The sequence below is a fragment of the Panthera tigris genome, chromosome C1 (assembly GCF_018350195.1).
Source record: "Panthera tigris isolate Pti1 chromosome C1, P.tigris_Pti1_mat1.1, whole genome shotgun sequence".
NCBI lineage: Eukaryota > Metazoa > Chordata > Mammalia > Carnivora > Felidae > Panthera > Panthera tigris.
The window spans coordinates 215,588,660-215,611,133 of NC_056667.1; the positions used below are offsets into that span (position 1 = coordinate 215,588,660).

The window sequence follows — 22,474 nt, forward strand, 5'->3', positions numbered from 1 at the left end:
ATGGGCTGGGGTCCCAGGTGTCTCGATACCAAAGAGAAATGTTGACTCATTTTTTTTAAAACTCAGAGATCAAAGGGAAATCAAGAGAATAGGTGATGAAGATTGAGGTATTTCTTAAATCGTACATACATACTGTATGACTGATCGTATTCTTTAAGACAATAAAGGCTGGATGTCACCATTTAGGCTTTATAAACACGTGCAGTGGCATCAGACCCCTCCACCGGCTGACTACACCCTTCCAAGTGTCTGGAAGATGGGCCTGAATTCTTTCCACAAGCAAAATAATTTGTATTTTCAATTCTGTGCTGATAACGGAGGTGGTGCACAGGGGTCATAGTGGCAGGGTGGAGTGGTTGGTCCAGGACACAGGGCCGAAGGGAGATACAAGATATTCCAACATCAAGTGTATTTACCCCGCCATTGGTTACTTAGAACGTGCCATCATAACACGGATGAAAATTATACAGCAGTAGCCCGAATGTGGGGCTCAATTACAGCTTTTCTATATTTAATAATATCGCTGATACGATCTCATAATTTATTTAAATCCTCAAGTCCCAGAAAAGAAACTAATATTTTTATATGAGAAGACCTGATAGAAATATGGGTGAAAGGAACACGTCGATGGTTGATCACAGAACTGAGAGAGCTATTGTGCCTCACTGTGCTCGTATCACCCACACACTGGTCACCACCTGATTTCTCTAAAAGTGAGAAGGTGGAATGCAGTCTTAGAAAATATAACTTAAATACAAAAAGGAAAGAGTAATATAATGAAACCCACTTTCCTACACTGGTTACAAAAGTATAAATAACATTTGTTATTTTTTTACTTCTCACGTTATTCTTTGAGTTCATATATATATATATATATATATTTAAAATTTTTTAATGTTTGTTTATTTTTTGAAAGAGAGAGAGAGACAGAGTGCAAGCGGGGGAGGGGCAGACAGAGGCAGAGACACAGAATGCAAAGCAGGCTCCAGGCTCTGAGCTGTCAGCACAGAACCCGATGTGGGGCTTGAACCCACGATCTATGAGATCACGACCTGAGCCGAAGTTGGATGCATAACCTCTCTGAGTATATTAATTGTTAAAAATAGAAAGCAAGAAAAATCATAAATCCTGATTTTTGTCCTATTGAGATATACATTTGGTAAGAAGTACACAGACGTGGGAAAATGTATTGTGAATCGGTATTATTTAAAGTTTCGGGGCACCTGGGTGGCTCAGTCGGTTAAGCGCCTGACTTCAGCTCAGGTCATGAGCTCACGGCTTGTGAGTTTGAGCCCCACGTCAGGCTCTGTGCTGACAACTCAGACCCTGGAGCTGGCTTCGGATTCTGTGTCTCCCTCTCTCTCTGCCCCTCCCCCGCTCATGCTCTGTCTCTCTAAAAAATAAATAAACATTAAAAAAAATTTTAAAGGTTCAGTTAAAAAGAAAGCTACAGATTGTCTAAACCATGATTCCTACCATTTTCTCCTGGGATAAAATTTTGAACATGTACTTTATGTGTAATTTTTTAGACATAAAACACACGTTTATTGTAGAAAAGTGTAAAAATAAGCGAAAGCATTAAAAATAGGATCACGGGGTTCACATTTTACACTTGGCACGTTACACAGAAACTCTAAACACACTTCTAAAGCCACACAATGGCACGTTTTAACTGTGTGAACTGTTTCTGGGCACCTGTCTACCAAGTATAAAACTGCTCTGATACGAATAATTATATATCGTAAATGTTGCTCACATTTTTTTTTTTTTTAGCATGGAGATTGCAAGGGTCAGGATTACTGAGCAAACAGGCCTAAGTGTTTTTTTTTTTTAAATGTGTTTGATGTTTATTTATTTTTTGAGAGAGAGACAGAGAGACAGAGCATGAACGGGGGAGGGGCAGAGAGAGAGGAGACACAGAATCCGAAGCGGGCTCCAGGCTCCGAGCCGTCAGCACAGAGCCCGACGCGGGGCTTGACCTCACGAATCGCTAATCATGACCTGAGCCAAAGTCAGATGCTTAACCGACTGAGCCCCCCGGTCTCCCTTGTGCTTTAATGTTTATAAGGAGACCAACTGTCCTCAGAAGGGTGGGCGCGCACTTAAACCCTGGTTATTGTCCCCGGGCTGCACCTGCCCCTGGGTCCTCGCCCAGTCCGGGCATCGCCATTACTGGCTTTCTTTTCCTTTCTTAGCAGAGATTTAAAAAACATGGTGCGAGAGCACTGCCGGGCTGGCTCTTCCTCTCCACCCCTCTCCTGCCACCGCCCCCCCCCCCCCGCCCCGTCATTCCGGCCTCCCTGTGGGGCTCCCCCAGCCTCCCCGCCCTCCCTCCCTCCGCTCCTCCCGGTAAATCCTCTGGCCATCCAACTCCATCCTGGCACCTGCTTCTCACAGGCCCCAAGTGAAAGCCGGGATGCGGAAAATCACTTGGCATTCGCTGCAGTGATTAGTTTGTTTGGGTATTTGTTTTTTTACCTCTTTGGTCTGTTTCGATCTTTGTACTTCCCTAGATCACCTTCTCTGTTCAGTATTTTCTAATTTATTACCTTAGTCACTCAGGATACTATTTAATAGTTTTTTTTTTTTTTTTTTTTTTAAAGCTTATTGGTATTTGTGGTTATCTGTGTTTCTTTTCTTCTTTTAGACCCACTCGAGCTTGGTGCATGATTAGCATTTTCAAAGCCTCAGCCACAGTATCTATCAATGTTTTTATCCCGGCATTAAATATGGGGCACTGAACTACATCCTGCTCCCAACCGCACAAGTTTGGGAGTGGATTTTACCCATGTGGGCCTCAGATGACAGCTGCCTGCAGCCTTGTGAGACCCTGAGCAGGAGACTTAGCTAAGCCCAGACTCCTGACCCACAGAAACTGAGCTGATGAGTGTGTGTTTAAGCTGCTAGGTTGTGGTCATATTGTTACGCGGCAACAGATAACTAATACGCACACATTCAGCTCTGATTCAGTCATCCCCACGGAGATCTGCCCCCAAAAGCCAGCTAGCTCAGTGCAAACCCATTCTCTTGACCACAAATACTGACGGAGGGCAGGGCAGACCTCACGCAGGAATGGCGGTTTGTGAGCAATTCAGAGCTTATTCCCAGGCCCGGAACACTCCGCGTATTCCAAGGGAGATGTGTACACGGACACGTGACTGCTCTGTCCAGATCCCCCGGGCACACTCCCGTACAGTGCGGGCCGCTCCATTCTCTTCAGTCACAGGTTACCTATTTTTCTTTCCTCTCTTCCCACAAAAACTCTCTAAGACACAGTCTCAAGAAAGCCACATGCGCATCCTGCCTGTAAGAGAACTTACCATACCCAGGAATATCATCTCCTCCTGCCTCAGTTTTTCGGTTTTCTTATGTTGATGGAAACCTCGCCAGACCTAAAAAGAAATAAATGGTTATTTGTCTAATACATTAAAACAAAAACAAAAACCCTGTCCTACCCTTTCTCCCGTTTCAAATGATACAATGACTATGCAGTCAAGGCCGTGCGCGTGTGTGTGTTCATGGAATATTTTTTCTTCTGTGATCACAGGCAAAAAATTTAGAGAGAGAACAAATGGCCTATTCGCTGCCTGAGCACCCAACTGTGGACCCAGAGCCACCCTACTGAATAAGGGGGGCGGGGCGCCGTCCTGTTGACCCACGGGCTGGACAGGATCCACACTCGCCCAGCACCCTGGAAGCAAATCTGCCAACCACACAGCCCACCTGCTGGCCCAGACATCCTCCCGGCTGCCAGAACGGCCGTCATCCACAAGACGAGCGACAACAGGTGCTGGCGAGGGTGAGGGGAAAAGGAACCTCCCGCACTGCCGGTGGGCATGTGAACCGGGGCAGCCACTGGGGACACGGTATGGGGGTTCCTCAAAAAATTAAAAATAGAACTACCCTACACTCCAGCAATCCCACGTCTGGGTACATATCTGAGGGAAATGAAGTCACGGACTTGAAGAGAGATGTACGCGTTATTTCAATGCATGTTCATCGCAGCATTATTTACGATTGATACGATGATGGAAACCACCTGTCAGTGGATGGGTGAATGGATAAAAAAGGTGGTATATACTATATACACACAACGGAATATTATCCAGCTAAAAAAAAAAAAAGAAGGAAATCTGAGCACCTGAGTGGCTCAGTCGGTTGAGCATCCGACTTTGGCTCAGGTCATGGTCTCAAGGTCTGTGAGTTCGAGCCCCACGTTGGGCTCTGTGCTGACAGCTTGGAGCCTGGAGCCTGCTTCGGATTCTGTGTCTCCCCCCCTCTCTGCCCCTCCCCTGTTCATGCTCTGTCTCTCTCTCTCAAGATAAATAAACATATAAAAAATTTAAAAAAAAGGAAATCCTGATATTTGTGTCAACATGCATGAATTTTGAGGGCAGCATGCTAAGCGAAAGAAGGCCACATAGAGAAGGACAACTACTATTAAGATCTCACTTGCATGTGGAATCTAAAAACCCTGACCCTGTAGAAACAGATGTCTAGTAGTTTGGGTATCTGAGTAGGTTTGGGATCGCTAGGGGCTGGGAGTTGAAGAAAATGGGGGAAAGTGGCCAGAAGGCACCAACTTCCAGTTGTCAGATGAATGAGTTCGCCTCATTCAACAACACTGTGCTGTGTTCTTGAAAGCTGCTTAAAAGAGTTGATCTGAAGGGTGCTCACTATCGAAAATGGTAATTATGTGAGGTGATGGACGTTTTAACTACCCTTACAGTGATAATCACTTTGCCATATATACATATATCACATCACGACATCATACATCTTAAACGTACACAATGTGTACATTTGTACATTGTACAAACGTACAAACGTACACAATGTGTACAAGATGTGTACATCTTAAACGTACACAATGTTTTATGTCAAATGCATCACAATAAAGCCGGGGGAGGGAGAGGAGAAGTGGCTTCTAATTCTCATTAGTGAGAGTCCCCTACCCAGGTTTCTTCAAAAGAAACTTCCAGATTGCAGAAGCGTGGGGCTAGATCTAAGGGTGGCACTTCATAGTTTTAAAAGAAAAATTTCCACCGCAATGGGGGGAGATATAACACGGTCACGTCCAAGATTGATACGACTCAAGCTCTGAACTCAGATGCTTGTCTAGAACTTCATCACAGGAACATAAAGAACACGGTCTGTTAGCGGTCCCCCTGCACCCTTCTGCCCGCCCCCATCAAGAACCCAGAGGGAGGGGGTCCTGACCCTCCCGCTGGGGTCTGTGTCCTCATGCTCTCTTTCTCTCTTATCTGGTTCCAATTTGCCTCATGTTTCCATCTCCTGAATTTCCCGTAAGCAGCCTTGGCCTCCATTTGGAAAAAGGTGTGGAGCAGACCCCCGGTGCTCATCCAACAAAGCAGGGGGACCTCAGGCCCGCTTCAGAAAGGAACACTGGGGTGCCCGGGTGGCTCAGTCGGTTAAGCGTCTGACTCTTGATTTCAGCTCAGGTCACGGTCTCACGGTTCATGGGATTGAGTCCTGCATCGGGCTCTGCGCTCATAGCACACAGCCTGCTTGGGATTCTCTCCCCCTCTCTCTGCCCCTCCCCTGCTCTCCCTCTCTCTCTCTCTCTCTCACAACAAATAAATAAACATTTAAAGGAACGAGGATGTCCCGGTCACTGGCCAGAGGGGTTGACCTTTGTTCCCCTTCTGTGATTACGTCTGTGTGTGAACGCGCTTTTATTTTTTATTTTTTTAAATTTATCATTTTTTTTAACGTTTATTTATTTTTGAGACAGAGAGAGACAGAGCATGAACGGGGGAAGGGCAGAGAGAGAGGGACACAGAATCGGAAGCATGCTCCAGGCTCTGAGCCATCAGCCCAGAGCCCGACGCGGGGCTCGAACTCACGGACCGCGAGATCGTGACCTGAGCTGAAGTCGGACGCTCAACCGACCGAGCCACCCAGGCGCCCCTGAACGCGCTTTTAAAAATTCACTAGGGATTGACATCCTCACTGAATGTTTCACAACACTCTTTCCAACGATTATCAATGATCTTTGAAAATATTTGAATAAAATGCCCTGCAGGTTACACCTATTTATAATACAATTAAAAACAAAATAAAACAACACGTGACCAAGCTTACTTAAGGGTTGTCCCCAGGGTAAGATAATAAATCTTTCCAGCATTTAAAATCCAGTTCCCTTAAAGGCAGAATTTTGGAATTTTGGGTTCCAGAGCTCACCCTGACCCTGGTGTGCATTTCTAGCTGTGTCAAGGCACCTGCCCCCACTCCACCGGCACCCTGCCCGCACCTTCTGAATCTGCAGCGCTGCGGCCTCCAGATCCGCTACTTTCTCGCTAAGGAACTTGGCTTGTTTCGCTCTGTACTCTTGAAGAAAGATCTGCTTCATGAACATGGCTCTTAGACGACCCTGCCGCGCCCTCTCAGCGATCTGGATTAGTTTCACGGCCTCTTCTAGGGGGATACTCTTCACAGAGTATTTCTGCAAAAACATTCAAGGTAAGTCAGTGTTTAAACATGTTCACTACATCAGTTGATCCTGGGAGCCTCACAAGCTGACTTCGAACACAACTTTGCTGAAAGTTCGATAAAGAGTCTGAGAGTTGTCTCGTTCCATCATCTTACTCTTTAATTATGTGGATTTTGATAACATGCCACGCTGGTGCTCTGGTCCCATATTTAAGGATCCCGTAAGCTTTCCTCTACCATTCCGAACAAAATCCTAATGAGTTCCACAATATTTTAGGTTGGCAGAAAATTATACCAGGAATGCCAATAAAATGGATTCAATAAAACTCAAAATCGCTATCAGTGTTTGATTAACTTAATAGTGGAAACATATAAATTAAAAACACATCTTTAATACGAGACCTTGAAACGTAAAATACACAGGCAGTAAAATGCTGGCTTCAAAATCAATTACGGGATGATGTAGTGAATACGAGTAAGGCTAAAATCATTTCAGGAGTATTCAATTTATGTATGAAACGTCTTCTAGTACCTACGTGTTTGCATTTCAGAACATCCAAATGGGACGGGAAGATTATGTCTGGAGAAAAATCAGAGCTCGTGCAGGAAAATGCTGCCTTTGGAGACGTCAGGTGGGGGTTGTGGAGGCACCGCCGGGTGAGGGGCTGAGCCATTTCCTGAGGAGGGTCCAGGGCAAGGCTGCTGGGGCGTCCAGAGCCCCGTGTCAGCTCTGAGTGGATGCAGGGGTGAGGCTCTCTGCTGTCCTTGGGGCGAGGGAGAAGCTGGGCACGTGGCCTGGCTTGGGTGGAGCCTCATGCAGGGACAGAAGCAGAAGGGAGAGGCCTTTTGAATCTGAGAAACACCCAGTCGTGGGCTGAGCCCTTGCTCAGGTCTCAGAGGGCAGCGTGGCCACCTTATCAGGACACGGTGCCAGACGCTGAGGTCCCAAGTGTGGGCTCCAATTCATCCCCGGGGCCACTGTTTCCCGCGATGGCCTCTTCTCTGCGTAATGACTGTGTGTGTCGGGGGCCGCGGTGCCCAGGAAGGAGCAAGGGGTGGGGAGGGGCATTCACTGAGACCCCGGAGAGGCCAGATGCTTTTCTTAGATATCCTCAGCAAGTTCACAAAGCAACCTCCAAGACAGGTATTGCTGTGACCGCTCAAGAGTTAAGAAGACGGAGCTCGATAGAAGAAAAATAATTCACACGAGCCCCCGCGGTTAGTACGGGTGGAGCCAATCTGAGCCACGACTGGCCATCTTCCTGACCAAGCCCCCACTGTGCCTCAGCCTCGGCTCCCCTTGAGGAAGCTCATCCACATACCAATCCCTCCAAGTTTTGTTTTCAGTGACACCTCATCATCTCAGATGTGCAGGGAGCACACGTTTTCAATAACGCACTTGGCACGCCAGAGTAGAACGGAGGCCGTTTTGGTACCGAATTGGATGAGGCCGGTTCAATCACTGGAGCAGAGAGCAGGTGTCCTGCAAACATGAGCTATCATTGTACTTATTTCCTTCAGACATCATCACTCTGAAAATCGTTGCAGCCCTTACTGAATACTTCTGAGGGTTGGCATGGTCTATGCAGGACGACAAAGATTTCTGAACATTTATGGAGGGCCCAAGACTAAATACGAAGCATGAGAAATGGAGGACCGGACGGTGACATCTGTCTCCCAGAATTCTTCTTGGGATCTATATTGCATGTACGTATATCTTTAGGAAAGAGGCAGCTTAAGGTGCAAATGGGGTCTCGTGAGGCACCGAAGGCCAAGGGAAAGTCACACAGGTGTCGCGTGCTGCTGCCCGGAGCCCGGTGTTTCGCGGACGTTCAGCCCGTCTTCGGACGGGGCTGGGACAGAGATGGCCGGGACTACGTAGCAGATCCAGTGGGGCTGGCTGCTGGGAAAGAAAGTTCCCTGCCGTCGACCCCGCACAAGTGAAGAGGGACAGCAGAGAGGGTAAGCAGGACAAGGAGCAGAGAGGGATCTTTAGGGCTCTACTGTAGCGTCTGTGATGTCACCTCCCTTCTCGTGTCCCCTGTAAAAAGCCCTCAGTGAAGTCTGCACTGCTGGTCAGTGCTCTGTGCCTGGGGATTCCTCTGGGGGGCGCCAGATGGTGCTGAGGGCTTCCCTCTGAATGACGCATGGGCTGAAGGCAGGGACAGGTGCAAGGACGGCTCGATGGCCCCCACTCTAAAAGGCCCTGGGACCGGCCTCCGGGAGTGTGCAGTGCAGAGGAAGGGCCGGGCATCTAAGGGCGAGGTGGAGGAAGGAGGGACAGCCTCGAGTTAGCGGGGTCAGGACAGGTGCCGGAGGGTTGCTGCATCAGGCTGGGCTCTGCTGAACGAGCACCGTTTCGACAGGCCGAGGTGTAGGGGAAAGAGCGAGCCCTCCCTGCAGCTTGAAGCACGGCCATGAATGCCAGAGAGCAGAGACGCCTCAGACGGTGCGTGTTGCCCACCTGCTTCTCCAGGCAGGCAGACAGGCCGCATCCTTCTCTCTCCCTGCTGCCATTCTGGTTGTGCTCGGAATTTTCCACGGTGCCGTGACCCAACACCCAATGGGGCCTATCTGCGGGAAGCCCGCACATGCTGGTTTCCCCTCGCATAGTTACCGAGAGCGCCCCTTTCACCCTGAATTGTCCCAGTTTGGACACACGACTGCAGCCTCCCTGCTTGGGCCGTGACCGGCCAGGGGCACGAGGCACTGTTTCGGGAGGCAGCGAGGGTCACCGAAATGCGTGACTGGCCAGAAGGCGGATATGGCAGTGCCACGTGGAAAAGTCTGAAATGAAAAGACTGCCCAGTAGGTTATCTTAGCAATTATTTCCCGTGAAACACTCAGCTTCTGACTTTAGGTTAGGTGAACCTGAGTTGAAGAATTACAGAGTCAATGATCTGCCTAATCTCAGAGACACTGACATCCCCAACAAAGCATTAGGTTCTGATCTCTGTTTCTAAGTTCTTGAAAATAATGGTTATGAATTGTCAAAGACACATCCTGAAGGTAAGCAACTTCTTACATACCGAACAGCACGGGGGACGGGTGCTGCTTTCCTCGCCCTGGAGACAATCTGTCTCTCGCACAGTCAGGAGCCACGGGGAAAGGAGGTTTTATAGATTATGGAATGATGGTGGTTAAAATGGTTTACAAACCTTTTCAGCCATATCTAATCCAGTGTCAGCTAATATCTGAGCCAGGATTTTCTCTCTTCCTTTGATTACTTCCAACTTCTCCTTCAAAAAATACTTGGGGATGGGAATATCTAATTGTTGCTAGAGAAGAGAAAAAATAAGCAAAAGGGCACATTTGTCACAACTTAAGGACACAGTTCAAACCCATCTAAAACATACAGTAAGGACCGTATATCAAAGAGATGCATTTTACCTCCCATCCTTATTCAAGAGGTGATGACACCAGTGGCATAAAAACAATTCATTACCGCTAAGGAAACGCAAATAAAGTCATAAGGAAAAGTCATGGCCATGGCCCTTATTTTAATCGTTATGTAAAACGTAAGAACTCACATCAATTAATTCACAATTAACTCATGATAACTTCATGAATTTCTTTAAGGAAATAGAATATCATCTCAGCCTACCTCAAACAATAATGCAAATTAAGATAGCAAAGTATTGCGACGGAGAGATCTTTGAAATAAACCTAATGATTTATCATCAGCATCGTTAACTATTTGCCTGTAAATGATCACAGGTTTTTTTCCCCTAATACTTTGGTTGGACTTTTCCCTAAACGACCCCAAATTACAAAAGTTATTGGCAAAGTTCATTTGCTTTATTAGGAAACTTGTTTTTTATGCAATAAATATAAACTTCTGTTTTTCACTTGTGCAGATTACCAACTAGTTCAGTTGCTGGAGGTCACGCGAATATTTACGAGCCCAAGTTCAACCATCAGAAGGGTAGAAGTGCTATCTGGGGGTGCGGGGTGGCCCTTGGCCACCCCCCATGAGGAACACTGTGCTAGACACTCTTTCAGACCCTCCTGGCTGCCCCCTGGTAGACCAGTCGGCTGGGCAAAGCTAAGGGTTCGGTCCTCGGGGTCAGTTCCCCTTTTCCCTATTCTGGCATGACTCTCCACACCCTCTCCCCTACCCGGGGAATTCTGCTGAACAGGCCTTCCGTTAAAGAAGCATTGTAACAGAAAGGGGTGTCCTTTTTTAGGACTTGGTGAGATTGTACCAATACCAGACGGCAACTGCTTTTGACAGCCAAACTTTTCTTAGACGGATGGAATTTTGGGGTGAACTGAAAGTGGGTTTCCAGGATGCAGTGAGTGACTGTGGCCTGGGGGATGGAGCAAAGTCAGAAGAGAGTGATTACGCTTTTATTTAATGTGGAGATTGTATTTATTAGTAGGTGTGTTAAAGCATTGTGCTTTTCCAACTGTGACGACAACGTGTTATTGACACGGCTCCGCGGGGTCCGAGAACGAAGAGTCTGAGGGTGAGGGAACGGAGCAGCGGAGGAAGAAAGAGGAGGGAAGCCGAAGACAGTTGCTCGGGTTCGCGGCTAGACCTCCATCCGCAAACCACTTTATGTCCAACCCAGATGCTTTGGGGTTTCCCATTCTCTAAGGGACCTCTCTCGTGTTCTCTGGAGAGCGGCTTTCTCCATTCTTCTGAGCATCTGATGAACTCGCGAATTTGGGGCAGCACAGTTCTGACTCGAAGACAGAAACCAGTCTCTCGGTCTCAGTTTCAGAATCTCTCGGGGAAGGATCGCCTGGGGCAGCCACCAGCACCCATCCCTGGTCTGATCAGCTGTGGCCGGGCTGTGGGTCACACCGCACACAGATAGCTGGGTGCTGGCCCGATGGAATAGCGGAGCCGTGTGCCATGTGGGTGGCGGCCACAGGGGCCCAGACTCAGGGGTGCTGGCTGGTCAGGCTTCCACTGGGAACTGCAGGGCTGAGCCCCACAGGATTCCCAGAGCTGGTACGTGTGCGTGTCCCTGGCCCGGCAGCGCTCCCGGGGTCCGTGCCGCTGCTGGTCCCGCCTGGACCCCAGTGTCGTCACGTGGCTCAGTGTGCCCACCCCTGAAGTGCTGGACCACACAGTTGACAGTCTCCTACCGGGAAGGCTTCCTGGACAATGTCACTCGTTCTTCGCCCCTTTTAGTGCTCATGAACTTTGAAAAGATGAACCAGCTCAACCAGAGGGGTGACGACTGAAGCAGGAGGAAAAGCAGGGGAAAATCTGAAGCAGCCCGCCACACAGATTTCATAGATGTCTTACTCTTCAACTTTGAGCAGGTTATTTAATATTCTCGGGATTAAATTAATACATTTAATACTACTTCACTAATTCGATTTAGGGATATGATTTAATGGCTGTTGATTTCACGCTTATCCTCAGGGGTTCTTGATCTTTTCACACGGGTGGAGTAAAGTACACCTGACCGAAAAAAATCCAGGGCTTTAAGCCATGCTCTTGTAAGTGAACGCGACAAACATGAAAGTTTCGGAGTGACCTTCAACACTTTCCATCATTTTACTTACCCTTTATAGTCCTTTCTAACAAAGTGCAGTAACAATGCTAGAAAAACCTATTCCGGAAAGAAACAACCTTTATAGAATCTCGCATGTTTTCGAAAGGAAGGAGCATTACACACCAGGTGGAAAATTGAACACTGTCTCCTTTTAATTTTATTTTAGGGAAATGTTCCTTTTGAAACGAAGACTGAGCTCACAGGACCGTGACACTGCAAGGAGCTGTCCACTGGCCTCTGGCTGACTCGGCCAGACAGAGCGTCAGAAGAGACTCTGGGCGTCTGGCAGTGGGGGTCGGGAGGGCGGTGGCGGGGAGACAGAAGGTCCTCAGCTCCAGGGCATCAGAGAGAGAGAGAGGAGGCCCTTCTTTCTTGTCTGAGCCTCAGAGGCCTATCGCCATAAATCCCCAAGTCACCAAAGACCCAAAGGAGAGGAGGAGACACATCCACCTGGTAATAAGGAACCAGCAGCCAATCAGCCCGAAGAAAATGGGGGTAAACAAAGGCCAGAAGGAGATCTCCCTGGGCAACAAAAGTAGGGGCACTGCTACTGGAAATTGGGAGGGTTTGTGCCACAGGATATTTGCGAAAGGGTTGGCCTCCTCCATCCAACAGACCTGGGCAGACACCATGGTGACCAAGTAAGACCACAACATTGGACCCAAGGACTGTGAAAAGATTTGTCTGTGCCCACAACTACAGGAACCCAATCCTTGTCCATGGCAGTATGGCCCAACCGAAGGGCAAAGCTTCACCTTTTCATACAACAACCAGTGAATGTGCCTAGGAAGCCTAGAGCATTGGTTACGGACCTACATATCCGATTTAAAACAAGACGCCGAGGAGAAAAGAGGCTGAGTACTTACAGGAGCCAACTTTAGGTCCTGTAGGATATCATCGAAATAATGAAACTCGGTTAATTCCAATTCAACCATCTCATTCTTCAGTTCCAGGATGCGACCCATCACCCCGTCCAGTATTTTTCGGATCAGCAGTCGCTTCTGTGGGTGGACAATCTGGTCGTAGACATTCTCCAGGTTTCTAAAGATCTGCACATATTTTATGTAGAAGGTGGCTAACATTTGGAAGATGAAACCTTGATTTCTTTGTGATTCCGTCATAGTCTCAGACTCTTTATCAAGCAGGGAATTGAGGGCTTCTTGGGTCTGATGCCATATCTTATTATACATTCTGAGGGAAGACAGAGAATAAGCAAAAATTCCTTCATAAGCCACACAAAATGGGCATCTGGTATAACAAACAGTAACGCGGCATCGAATGAGAGCTAAGAACATGGCATGTAATTACAAGGCCCTTTAGACCATTTGTGTCTCATTTTGAGGTGCATGTGATTTTTGGATGTGACCACGCTGTTATCATCAAATACGTAGATTAAAAGACTTTTCACCTAAATGATATAAAGCGATTCCTCAGTAGGCCCATAAAACCTGCCTCATTATACTCATTTAATAGACGAAGAAGTTGATAACGAGAATATTCAACCGATCTGTCCAGATACACAGCTGGTGGGGTATAAACTGGAACAATGACATTGGAAAGTCATTCCACACTATCTTATAAAGTTGAACGTGAGCAGATGCTATGAATGAACAATTACACCCCAGAGAGACTCTTGTAAATCGTCATCAAGAATGAACAACTAGCACTCAGAAGGACCAGGCCTTGCGCTCTCTCTTCCCAGGGCTCTGCCGGAAGGTGGGCTTTCCCTCGCCGCCCCCCTGCTGGCGTTCCCTAGCCTGCCTCTTCCCTCTTGTCTCATCTGTTGTCCCTCCTTCTGGGTTTTTGTGATATCTCCTGTCAAATGCTCGAATGTTCCCTTGGCCCTCATGCGTGTATGGCCTTTGAAGTCCTCTATTGCCATTTTGGAGGCGATTCAGGAAGAGCGGGAGATCGAAATGCTCATTTGGTCCACCTTGTTTACCTGGGAGTCCCCCATCGACCTTCCCAAGGTCATTCCCAGGCACGCCCTCTGGGTCTTCTGCTCTGGCCCCACTCTCTGCTCCTCCTTGCATCAGCCCTGTCCTCTGAGAACCGTAAACATCAGGTCCCGGAAGTGACCACGGGCCGTGACCTGTGTTATGTGTGATGTTGCAGGGGACGCTCCCTGAGCAGGGCTCCTGTGCCTCTCTGTGCGGTGGGAGGGGGAGGTGGCCTGCTCCTGAGAGGGAGGTGGGTGTCTGAGCCCAGTGCGCGTGAGTCTGAGCTCCGGACCACAATTCAACATGGTACCGCCACCTCTACCTTGACCAAAAACAGAACCACCACCGCCAGAAAGTACACTCCTAACTCTTGCCAAGGGGGGTGGGTGACAAACTGGACCTCCCCCTTTTATCATCCGTTCACTTGATGGCAAATGAGACTGAGTATCTCCACGCACTCTGGTCGTTGGAGGTTGTTTATCCATTTGCTTTGCTTCGTTTTTTTTTTAATTTTTTTAAATGTTTATTTATTTTTGAGACAGAGAGAGACAGAGCATGAACGGGGGAAGGTCAGAGAGAGAGGAAGACACAGAATCGGAAGCAGGCTCCAGGCTCCGAACTGTCAGCACAGAGCCCGACGTGGGGCTCGAACCCACGAGCCGTGAGATCATGACCTGAGCCGAAGTCGGAGGCTCAACTGACTGAAACACCCAGGCGCCCTTGCTTTGCTTGTTTTTATGTCGGATTGTTTTTCTACTAATTTCTGGGGGTTCTTTATACATTCTGAGTGTCTACGCCTTCCTCAGCTTGCCTCCCAGCCGAGAAGCTGGTGTCTCACCATGCACGGCCCAGCGAGGGCACTGCCGGGAAGGGCGATCCCACCCGGATTCACGGGGGTCCAGCCGTAGCCCTGCAGGCTGGTTTGCAGCCAGGCCCCATGGGGGCAGCAGTCCCAGGGCACAGAGCCCGTCCCTGTGCCAGGGCCCAGCCACTGCTGTGCACTCCCACTCTGCTCCTGGTGCGGACGTTTTCACCTTGCATTAAAAAATTCCAATTCTTGGATTTTTCAAGTTAAAATATTTTCATTTTATTTTAAAATGTGATAGGGGCACCTGGGTGGCTCAGTCAGTTAAGCGTCCGACTTCGGCTCAGGTCACGATCTCGCGGTTCGTGAGTTCGAGCCCCGCATCGGGCTCTGTGCTGACAGCCCAGAGCCTGGAGCCTGCTTTGGATTCTGTGTCTCCCTCTCTCTCTGCCCCTCCCCTGTTCATGCTCTGTCTCTCTCTGTCCCAAAAATAAATAAACGTTAAAAAAAAAATAAAATAAAATGTGATATTACACTATTAAGCATAATAAATACGTGTCAGTATGTTATCGGTTCGTATAAACTTAACAACTGAAAACATTTTTAAAAATAAACATTAAAAAAAATAAAACATTAAAAAAATTAAACATTTTTTACTTTTTATTTTCTTATTTTTTAAAAGGGAGAATATGGGGAAGTGGTCACTTTTAAAGTTTATTTATGAGACAGAGAGAAAGAAAGAGAGAGAGCGCATGCACAAGTGGGGGAGGGGCAGAGAGAGAGGGAGATACAGAATCCGAAATAGACTCCAGGCTCCCAGCTGTGAGCACAGAGCCCGATGTGGGGCTCGAACCCACAGACCACAAGATCATGACCTGATCTGAAGTCAGATGCTCAAGCGACTGAGCCACCCGGGTGCCCCAAAACATTTTTTAATCAATTTTTTAAAATGTTTTATTTGTTTTTAAAAGCAAGAGAGACAGAGCATGAGCCCGGGAGGGACAGCGAGAGAGCAGGAGACACAGAATCCGAAGCAGGCTCCAGGCTCTGAGCTGTGAGCACAGAGCCCAACGCGGGGCTTGAACCCACGGACCGCGAGATCATGACCTGAGCCGAAGTCGGAGGCTCAACCGCCACCCGGGCACCCCATTAATCCGTTATGTGTTTGTTCCTGGGGCAGAGATGAGAGACGTTCACCTTCCTGGCCACAAGTCAAAGCTTTCCTTGGTGCCAAGTCTTTCAGGTTCAGATGATGGCGATGGCGATGACGATGACGATGGTGATGATGAGGGTAACAGCTCACCAGGACGGCACGTCGGTCACCGTCCTCAGTGCTCCTGTAAACCCGACAACCCCATGGGGCAGGTGCTATCGTCGCTGCGGTTTGCAGACGGGCGGACGGAGACACGGCAAAGTTGCCCAAAGCAGAGCGATCTGCACGCAGGGCCCTCGCCCAGGCAGGCTGGCCCCAGCGCCCATACTCTGAGTGCTTTGTGGCTCCCTGGTCTTCGGGGTGAAAGCAGACGAAGGTGACGCCTCGCAGGGCATAGCTCTGATGGGAGCCACGAGAAAACACAGATTCACGGTTGAAAACACACGGCCCCACCCCAGCACTCCAGCGAGGTTCATACTGAAGGCTGCCTCGGGCGTGCCATCCGCGGGCACCAACGTCCCATGTCTCCAAACGTGGCCATCTTTAAAAACCATTGTCAGTGGAAAAGTCTCTGCCAGACGACTCGATGAAGAGAGAACGTTTTCAGGGGAAAGTTAGATTCCGCTCAGCACAGGACCTGCCGCTCCTTGCAGAAGAAACGGCTGTTTGTCGGACACTCTGCCCCGTAACGGCAGCAGTAGCACCTTCTGCCCGGTCCCAGCGTGGCGCATGGGGCCACTCTGCCTGCCGGGCCTTTAAACGACAGGCAAACGGGACAGGGGAGGCGGAGGAGAAACCAAGGGGGCTGCTGTGCAGCCGTCCAGGCCAGCTTGTCACGTACGTGCCCAGGGGAGCTGGTGTGGGGGGGGGACCTGTCCAGGGTGTCGGGGGGCCGAGCACGTTCTCAGTTCGCCAGAGCCCAGACTCGGACACTCTGAGGGGGGACGGCAGACCCCGGCGTCCCCTGACCTGATGGGTGACGCCGGCTGCAGAGAAAGTGTCCACATAAAACAGAAAACCGCGTGGTTTGTTTCGTGGCCTACACCTGTCAGGACGATACAGAAGACAATTACAGGCTAATTTTGTTTAGAACCTGGATCTAAAGTCCCAGTTAGCAAACAGGATGTAGCCAGCGCCAGATCAAAAGAGTGGTTCCTTCTGACCAGGGAGGGGTCATCCCGGGAATCTGCGAGAATTTCACATAAAGAGAAGCAGAGCTAAATACAGCAACAGAACACTACCGACCGAAGACTGTTTCCACAGATGCCAAGAAAATGCTCAATAAATTTAATTTACAGCATACGCCTGATGCAGAATACTGTCCACATACCCAGAGAACAGATGTTGTCAGCCCCTCAAGACGCTGAACACCACAGACCAAAAGTATTTTCAGGAGACACACTAGAAATCTGGAAGGCAGGAGTCAAAAAGGACGAAGCGGAATGAAAAGGGATTAATTAATACGAAAGATTTAAGAAACTGCTTGTAAATGACACAGCTGCAAAATGCAAGGAGGTCGGTGACAAATATAAGAAGTCAACTGGTACAGCAAAGCCTTTTGGCGAAAGCCACAAAAACTAAACGCGGAGAAAAGCAGGAAAAACGAGACCTCGCTCCCAGTACCGATGAAACATCTAAAAATGAATATGGTGGGAGCCCCACAATGTCACTGAAGAAAATTCTGGAACGCTAGCTGCAGAGGATCAGAAGGGGCAGAAGGCAGGAGAGACCGGACGAAAAGAAAGCAGACTCCTGAGACTGACAAGCAGATTTAATATTACCAAGAATTTGGGGATAAGATCCTGGAGGCTCTACAAATGAAGCCAGTTGAGATTTCTAAATGGGGGGGGGGCGGGGTCATCAATAAAAGATAAGGGGCGCTTATCAGACTTCAAAGCGCTTACCACACCAGTCAGCACCAAGGTTGTGCAACGCTCCGGGGAGGCTGCCTCCGTGGGGTGCAGGTGGGGTGACCTGAATCCCACGAAGACCCAACCCGTCGTGAGCAAGGGACGTGAAGGGGGGACTTCCACTGGGGTAAGACGCCCAGATTAATGGCAGAACACAACTAGAATTTAAGAAAGCCTGGACCCTGCTTTGGGACAGACCCAGCCCGGGGAGGCCTCGCTGCCCTAGCTCACTCACTGGCTTCCATCCGGGGTCAAGGAAGCAGAAACGCCTCCAAGGCCATGGCTGGGCGGACCCCTCACTGGGGCTCTGGGCCGCAGATTCTCCTTGTGGCTTCAGCCTTTCAAGTCCTGCCTTTTGGGCGGCAGCCTCTTCCTCCCTCACCTGCTGCGTGATCTTGGCTAGAAAGACCAGGCAGAGGTCATTGGTTGATGGCAAACATTAAGTAGCCGTGTGAGCAGGCCAACCTCCGCACTGTCAGCCTTTTCTCTGGAGACCGACCTTCGCTTCACTGCCCTCCAGTCTCCCTGCTGTCCTGATGTTCCTCGACGTGTGTCCACTGGTCACAGCCCGGCCGCTCTCTGGACTGCCAGCAGCCCGGCCACGGTGCCTTGGCCAGGCCAGCCTGGAGACCCCCCACGTCCCCTGGAGACCTACGCCGCCTCGCTGCCCCACAGTCCCCGCATCCTTCCGCTGAACCAGTGCCCGGGCAACATCGTGTGAGACAAGGGATGTGGCAAGATGATTTTGTTTTTTAATTCTTTTTTTAATGTGTATTTTTGAGAGTGAGAGACAGAGCATGAGCGGGGGTGGGGCAGAGAGAGAGGGAGACACAGAATCCGAAGCAGGCTCCAGGCTCCGAGCTGTCAGCACAGAGCCCGATGCGGGGCTCGAACTCACGGACCGTGAGATCATGACCTGAGCCGAAGTCGGACGCTCAACCGACTGAGCCACCCAGGCGCCCCAAGATGAGTTTTTAAATAACAACATCAGCGAACTACAATTCATGTGCTGTGAATTTATCCCTTAAAAGTGCACACATCAGTGGTTTTTGTGTATTCACAACCAACACCTCTAATTTGAGAGCATTTTTTTTAAGTCTATTTATTTATTTTGAGAGAGAGAGAGACAGAGACAGCGCGAGCAGGGGCGGGGCAGAGAGAGAAAGGGGGGAGGGAGAATCCCGAGCAGGCTCTGCACTGTCAGCACAGAGCCCAACATGGGGCTCGAACCCACGAAGCCGTGAGATCATGACCTGAGCGGAAACCAAGAGTCGGACACTTAAGCGACGGAGCGACCCAGGTGCCCTGAGAACATTTTCATCTCCGAGAGGAACCCCGTACCCACTCGCTGTCACCCCCAGCCCGCCTCCTCCTAGCCCCGGGCAACCATTAATCTAGCTTCGGTCTCTATTCGCCTATGGCGGTGGGCACTTCAGGTAAGGACCCACACAGGAGGGGGCCCTTGCCGACTGGGTCCTTTCACTCAGCACAACGTTTGCCAAGTTCACAGGTGCTTTCACGTGGTATCAAGACCTCCTTCCTGTTTGCCAAATACGTTCCAGGCATACACACACCCCACTCTGCTGGCCCATTCTGCAGGGGAGGGACACAGGGGCTGTTTCTGTCTTTTCATTATTGCGGATGATGCCGCTAAGGGCATTCCTGCACCCGTGTTTGTGTGGACCTGTGTTTTTAGTTTCCTTGGTCATGGCAAGGGGGGTTTTAAAGGTAAAAGTGCCCCATGTTTAGAATCAGAATCTTTCTCCTGGGGTAGCTGGTCTGGGGCTGGTCACTGAACCTCCCAAGTGGCAAATCTGGGTAACAATGCTTCCTCTCTGGATGCCCCCAGGGATTGCTGTGGGACAGGATAACAGATGTGAAAGCGTTCTTGAAAGCTTAACACGCGCCTTGTAAAGAGAAGGTGGCATTTTATCCGTGAGACTGCGTAGAATTTTAAGTACATGACTGGTTTCAGGGTTGAGCGTATGACCAAGAAATATTACAGATCTTGAGGTCAGGAGGATCGTGGGTGGAGAACACGATATGCCAGTTGATAACGAGCAGATTGTTATTTCTAGATTTTGGCAGTTTTTCTGTGACTGGGTGGGTGGGGGAGGGGAAGACTTGACCATTCAGACCTACCGCGTACTTCCATGGAAAATCTAAAGCTTGTAAAATTGGCCGTTCTCCCCCAAATATTTTATTCAGGGTGAGTCTTCAAGTTCTTCTAGCTGTTTGTCCTCTTTCCAGGACATTCCCTCGGCTTTCTTGCTTAAGGGGGGCTCAGCTGTCCTCCCCTGCAGCCTTCACAAAGAGAGGCTCCTCTAACCACAGTGGGGACACAGGGTCAAGGTCCCTGCTCCTCACTGCCATGTCTGGGCCATTCGCCCCGTTCCTCCCACCACCCCACTCCCTAGCTTTGAACCTCATTTCATCAGGTGGTATTACCACGGCCCCTCAGTGTCTCCATCGTCTGTCTGCCACCTACACCATTTTTCCAGGCCCCCACAAGACGCCTGCCCCGAGAACAGCATTTGCGGACAGACTCTACCCTCCTCACTTCCCTGGGATAAGTAACAACGCGTCCCTGGAGGCCAGGACCTTAGGCCACCCGCTGGGGCTCATGCCCCCCCACTAACATCACCCCACTTCTCCCTTCTCCAGGCCCCACAGCCTTTCACCAGCGTATAGCAAAACATTTTTTTAAATGTTTATTTGTTTTTGAGAGAGAGAGAGAGAGAGAGACAGGGAATGAGCAGGGGAAGGGCAGAGAGAGAGAGGGAGACACAGAACCTGATGCAGGTTCTAGGCTCCCAGCTACCAGCACAGAGCCGGACGCAGGGCTCGAACACACGAACCGCGAGATCATGCCCTGAGCCGAAGTCAGACGCGCAACCACCCCGCCGCCCCTTAAAGCAAAACGTCTTCAAAAAGTTGGCGGTGCTCACTGTCTACAATGTCTCCCCCTCCCACTCCCGGCCACCTCCCTGCCGCATCCCCACTGAGGGTCAAGGGTACCACCTGACCCCCCGCTGCTAAATGGATGGTCCTTTTCGGTTCTCCTCTGACTGTCCTCAGCAGTGTCTGAGTCTGTCACTCCCGGCTCTGGGAGAAACATTACTTCTCGTTCACCTGGCTTCCGGGGCCCCGCGAGTTTGCTTCTTCCTCACTGATCACACCTTCGATCCCTTTGCTGGTATCTGGTCCCCAGTCTCTTGCCACCGATGATTCAAAGCTCAAGGCTTCGTCCTCAGACCCCTCTCTCTGTCTACCCTCATTCCGTGTTAATAAAGCCCGTGTACATACCAACACCTGTCGAGCTTCTATTTCACACGCAGACCTCTCTCCTGAACTCGAGGCTTGACCCTCCAATGGCCTACTTGACCTCTGTGTGATGTCCAACTGGCTCTTCAAACTCAACACCTGCACGACAGAGCCCCTGACCTTCCCCACCCGCAACATCTCAGCAGGCCCTTGGCCTCTCTGCTCTGGTTTTCTCACCTAAAAACAGGGTTAGAAATAGCAAGCATTGGGGCGCCTGGGTGGCTCAGTCGGTTGGGCGTCCGACTTCGGCTCAGGTCATGATCTCACCGTCCGTGAGTTCGAGCCCCGCGTCGGGCTCTGTGCTGACAGCTCAGAGCCTGGAGCTGCTCTGGATTCTGTGTCTCCCTCTCTCTCTGACCCTCCCCCATTCATGCTCTGTCTCTCTCTGTCTCAAAAATAAACATTAAAAAAAAAAAAAAAGAAATAGCAAGCATGCACGCTTGAGCAATGGACCCTGGCCTGGCGTCGTGGACGCGCTGTGTATGAACTACTTGCCTATTTGTGCCTGTTTCCTCAGCTGTAAAACGGGAAAAAAATAAAAAACAAAAAACCAACAACAGTAACAAGTCCTACATGGTAGGGGTGTGGTGAACAATGTGGTACCACAAAGCTTCCGTAACTCCTTTCTTGACTTAATATGGGCCCCGCGTGTTTTCACAAAGCAATCCATTTACTACTGAGCAAGGTCAAGGAAAAAGCAGGCCAAGTACCGAACCTACTGAAGGTACTGCTTCCTCGAAAATACAGCGGCGAGGGCTTAGCAGACACGAGCAACGGGCTTGCGGGGGCGCATCTTCATGGGCGGAGAGGGTGGTGGGCCCGGGAGGAGGGACACCTCAGTGGATGGCCTTCCGTGTCCCCAAGAAGCGGACACTCTATACTGGGCCCATGTTTGGTGCAATATAAGAAGGAGGGTGGGAGAGAGAAGAAAAGAAAAAAAGAAAAGAAGCAGAACAAGCTATCCTTCCGTCTGAAGAAGCCCACCCCATGCCTCTAAGCCGGCAGCCCATAACTTACGCGTTCGACATGGCTGGCTACTTTCCCTCTTTCCCTCGCCCGCCTGGAAGCTCTTCCTTGTCCCTCCGAGGGGCGGCCGGCTAGCAGGGGTCGGGACACCGCCAGGGGCGTCCACGGAGAGGTCCTTCCGGAGGAGGGGGGACAGCGATCGGAGAGTCCTCTCACTTTGGGCAGGAAAAGGCGACAACCTGCAGATACGCGCAGGCACCGAGGGGGATTCGAACGTTCCCGTCGCCACCCCGAGGCTCCGGGACCTTACCGTAGCCACTCGACGCGACGCGAGGCGGAACCTAGCAACCGAGACGCTGCGCATGCGCAGTGCCGGCTCACTCCGGCCCGGCGCGCGCCCCGCCCCCTGA

The 22,474-nt window shown here is 50.0% G+C and overlaps 1 protein-coding gene across 4 annotated transcripts in view; it reads right to left on the reverse strand.

The window, feature by feature from the left end:
• The window catches only part of IQCA1 (IQ motif containing with AAA domain 1), a 154,826-nt gene extending 132,436 nt beyond the window's left edge, over positions 1-22,390 (reverse strand). For all 4 annotated transcript variants that reach the window (XM_042995762.1, XM_007082991.3, XM_042995761.1 and 1 more), the window contains exons 1-5: positions 22,116-22,390; positions 12,833-13,157; positions 9,612-9,731; positions 6,275-6,466; positions 3,321-3,392 (exon numbers count right to left, since the gene is read on the reverse strand). In XM_042995762.1, coding sequence (XP_042851696.1) covers positions 3,321-3,392; positions 6,275-6,466; positions 9,612-9,731; positions 12,833-13,157; positions 22,116-22,126 — 720 coding nt within the window. In that variant the 5' untranslated portion in view covers positions 22,127-22,390. The remainder of the gene's footprint in view (positions 1-3,320; positions 3,393-6,274; positions 6,467-9,611; positions 9,732-12,832; positions 13,158-22,115) is intronic.
• Between the last annotated feature and the right edge of the window lie 84 nt (positions 22,391-22,474).